Genomic DNA, 2,889 nt, shown 5'->3' on the forward strand with positions numbered 1-2,889 from the left:
CTCCCCTCCTTTAGAACATTCGTCCTCGAATGTCAAATGAGGACTAAAACTCGTCAATTAAATAACCGAATCACCCGTTATCGCAAGCTATAGACACCAAAATTAGACCACGAATAAGGTGTTTTAGGGATATTAGGCCTAAAAGTGCCAAACGACCAAATGGGTCGTTACATCAGATACCAATTAAACAATCGCTCGTCCTCGAGCGACAAGAGAGAATGAAAGCGACGGTAACTAAAGAATCCTTGATAGGACAACGTGGGAAACCTCTACGGAATATGCCATAAACATTTCTCTCTCGCCTTACTAGCCGGAACTCCCTCTAACTTAGATAAAAGACCTAATTTTCATATTTCCAAATTCAAAATTTTCCCCCCATCCTCAGTTTCCGAATATAACCATTGCTTTTGTCAAAATGTTCTAATCGTATATAACCAAACCTATGAACGTTATCGATAGGCCTCACAATTTTCCTTAGAACCACACCAACCTTAGAATAAGACGCAAACCTTGCCCACTCGAATCGGTAAAGTATTCTGATTTCACTAACCCTTCTTTCACCATTCTTAAATTTTCTTTCGTCGAAGTACCCTTGCCAAAAATCCTTAATGGAAATAATTTCCCTTTCTCCTTAGTTCATAAGTTCACTAACGTGATCACTGATATCTAAAAGTATTTCACCATTAGTGCTAGTCACACCATCATCATTTCGTCACCGTAAATAATTCCATTGACCCACGCCTTATTCGATAGTCCTCAAAAAGATGTTTACGGATGAATAACCGACCCTTACTTAACTATACCGAAATTAGTCAAATATAAGGTATAAGTCACTGTATTGTAGACTTAGGGTAGATAATTTACTTTAAAGTACTAGTCTTGTCTTTATATATTTCTTATGTGTATAAATACTAATACAAATTATTTCTTGTCAATATAGATTTCTTAACCGTACTTATATAACGTAATTAATTGATTCTTGATTTGTATATCATGGTTTTGACGTATTACAGATTTTTTTTTTATCGGTTATATACGTCTATTCTTAATTACGTATTTTAAAAATAAACAATACGTATCTATACACAATTCCTAATTTTTTTTTTATATATATATATATATATATATATATATATATATATATATATATTTTTTTTTTTTTTTTTTCTGCTCATTTGATTTTGTGGCCGACAAGCTTTATAAAAGCAGCCGTTCAAAATTTTTTTTTTTTTTTTTTTTTTTTTTAAAAAAAAAAAAAAAAAAAAAAAGCTTTTACCCCTCAGGTAAAACCCAGATGGCCGACAACTTTATGAAAAGAGCTGTCCTCTTTCCAAAAGCAAAAGCAGACGGCATCTTCAAGATCAGCCGTCCACTTGGATTACGCGTTTTATAGGGAAGAGTGATGTACATGAAGTGACTACACTAGCTGACCTTCGTTCTTCGTTCATGCACCAATGCTTTGCATATATGCTTCTAGGATCCTTCCTTTTGAATCCAATTACAAGAAAGAATGCAAGGTAATTCAGGACACTACGCTATCGATCATCAGTACGATAACGCTTTTGATGTTGCTAACAATCCTTTGATGATGGATTTCACTCTTGAAGATCCATTTTATTCATCTTTTTATAACCCTACCCCAGGTGATGGTCATATTCTGAATATCTATTTGTATACACTAATAGTATTTGTTCTAAATAAATTATCTAATGTATTATAATGTTATGGGTGCAGGGATGTGGAGCGAAACGAGGGATGAGAACCAGGAATTGTTGTCATGTGACAACAATCAAGAAAAGATAATTATAACGGAAAAAGGGAAGCAAAAAATGTTATCTCGAGAAGCAATTTCCAAGTGTTTTTACATGCCAATAAATCAAGCAGCCAAGGAACTCAATATTGGGGTGACACTTTTGAAGATAAGATGTAGGGATTTGGGAATTCGAAGGTGGCCACATAGGAAGTTAATGAGTCTTCAAACCCTAATCAAGAATGTTAAGGTTCACTCTCTATATACACATCTTCTTTACACTCTTGTTTCAAATAAAAAAAAATTCACCTTTTAGTTTATGTAACAATATTATATTCTCTTAATATTTCGTTTAGAAAAGAACGTTAAGATATTCTCTACATAGACATGTTACCCTTGTTTCGATGATGAATATTTGCGGGAATTGAAGAGGGGGAAGGAAATGGTATGGAACGAAGTGGAAGGATGTGATAGATTCATTAGAGGAAGAGAAGAAAAGGATGGAGGAAATCCCGGACATGGAACTTGAGGAGAAAACAAAGAAATTAAGGCAATCTTGTTTCAAGGCTAACCACAAGAAGAGAAAGCTTATGGGTATGGCGAATTGCGGGCTTCTTTTGATACCCTCTTGCGATAGTGGTCCGATTTGGACAATAATAATCTTTGCTATTGGTTATGGCCATAGAGAGGAAGATGATGAAGATGAAGTCATTAAGTCTCTTCTTGCCGATCGTTTCAACTCAATGAGCCCAACTTTGCATGATTGAACTTTTTTTTTTTTTTTTTTTTTTTTTTTTTTTTTTTGGTGTGTTCCTATTAGCTACTCGAAGAAAGTAGTTGGGACAATGGTAAAATGTCTTGATTTGAGTGGTGAAATCAATCTCTTTAAAACTTCCATTTGTGTAGATCTGTCGATATCACAGGCTCTTGAAATGCAGTTCCTTTTCTTTTCAATTAAAGGCGAATAAACCTAAAATGTTTAATTAAAGGCGAACAAACCTAAAATGATCAATTAAAGGCGAACTAGCCTAAATGCGGTGCTTGATCTATGATTATTAATGATGCGGTGCCAATGATTTGGGGATCTTCTACCCTTCCAAAATTCACGTCTAAAAAGTTCCGTACTCAAAGAAATTTGT

General features: G+C 34.3%; 1 protein-coding gene across 1 annotated transcript; it reads left to right on the top strand.

Annotated features, from left to right (window-relative positions):
• Positions 1–1,510: 1,510 nt before the first annotated feature.
• LOC132066366 (protein RKD3-like) lies at positions 1,511–2,517 on the top strand. The gene is made up of 3 exons (XM_059459687.1): positions 1,511–1,643; positions 1,735–1,948; positions 2,181–2,517. The coding sequence occupies exons 1-3, from the start codon at positions 1,511–1,513 to the stop codon at positions 2,515–2,517; spliced, it is 684 nt and encodes a 227-aa protein (XP_059315670.1).
• Positions 2,518–2,889: the final 372 nt, after the last annotated feature.

The sequence above is a fragment of the Lycium ferocissimum genome, chromosome 8 (genome assembly GCF_029784015.1).
Source record: "Lycium ferocissimum isolate CSIRO_LF1 chromosome 8, AGI_CSIRO_Lferr_CH_V1, whole genome shotgun sequence".
NCBI lineage: Eukaryota > Viridiplantae > Streptophyta > Magnoliopsida > Solanales > Solanaceae > Lycium > Lycium ferocissimum.

What these genes read in the sequence shown, in the direction of transcription:
- LOC132066366 (XM_059459687.1), top strand. Translation starts at nt 1,511, where the DNA reads ATGCAAGGTAATTCAGGACACTACGCTATCGATCATCAGTACGATAAC. An exon ending in TTTTTATAACCCTACCCCAG is followed by an intron (nt 1,644 to 1,734) that starts GTGATGGTCATA and finishes TTATGGGTGCAG; the next exon opens with GGATGTGGAGCGAAACGAGG. An exon ending in AGGGATTTGGGAATTCGAAG is followed by an intron (nt 1,949 to 2,180) that starts GTGGCCACATAG and finishes CGGGAATTGAAG; the next exon opens with AGGGGGAAGGAAATGGTATG.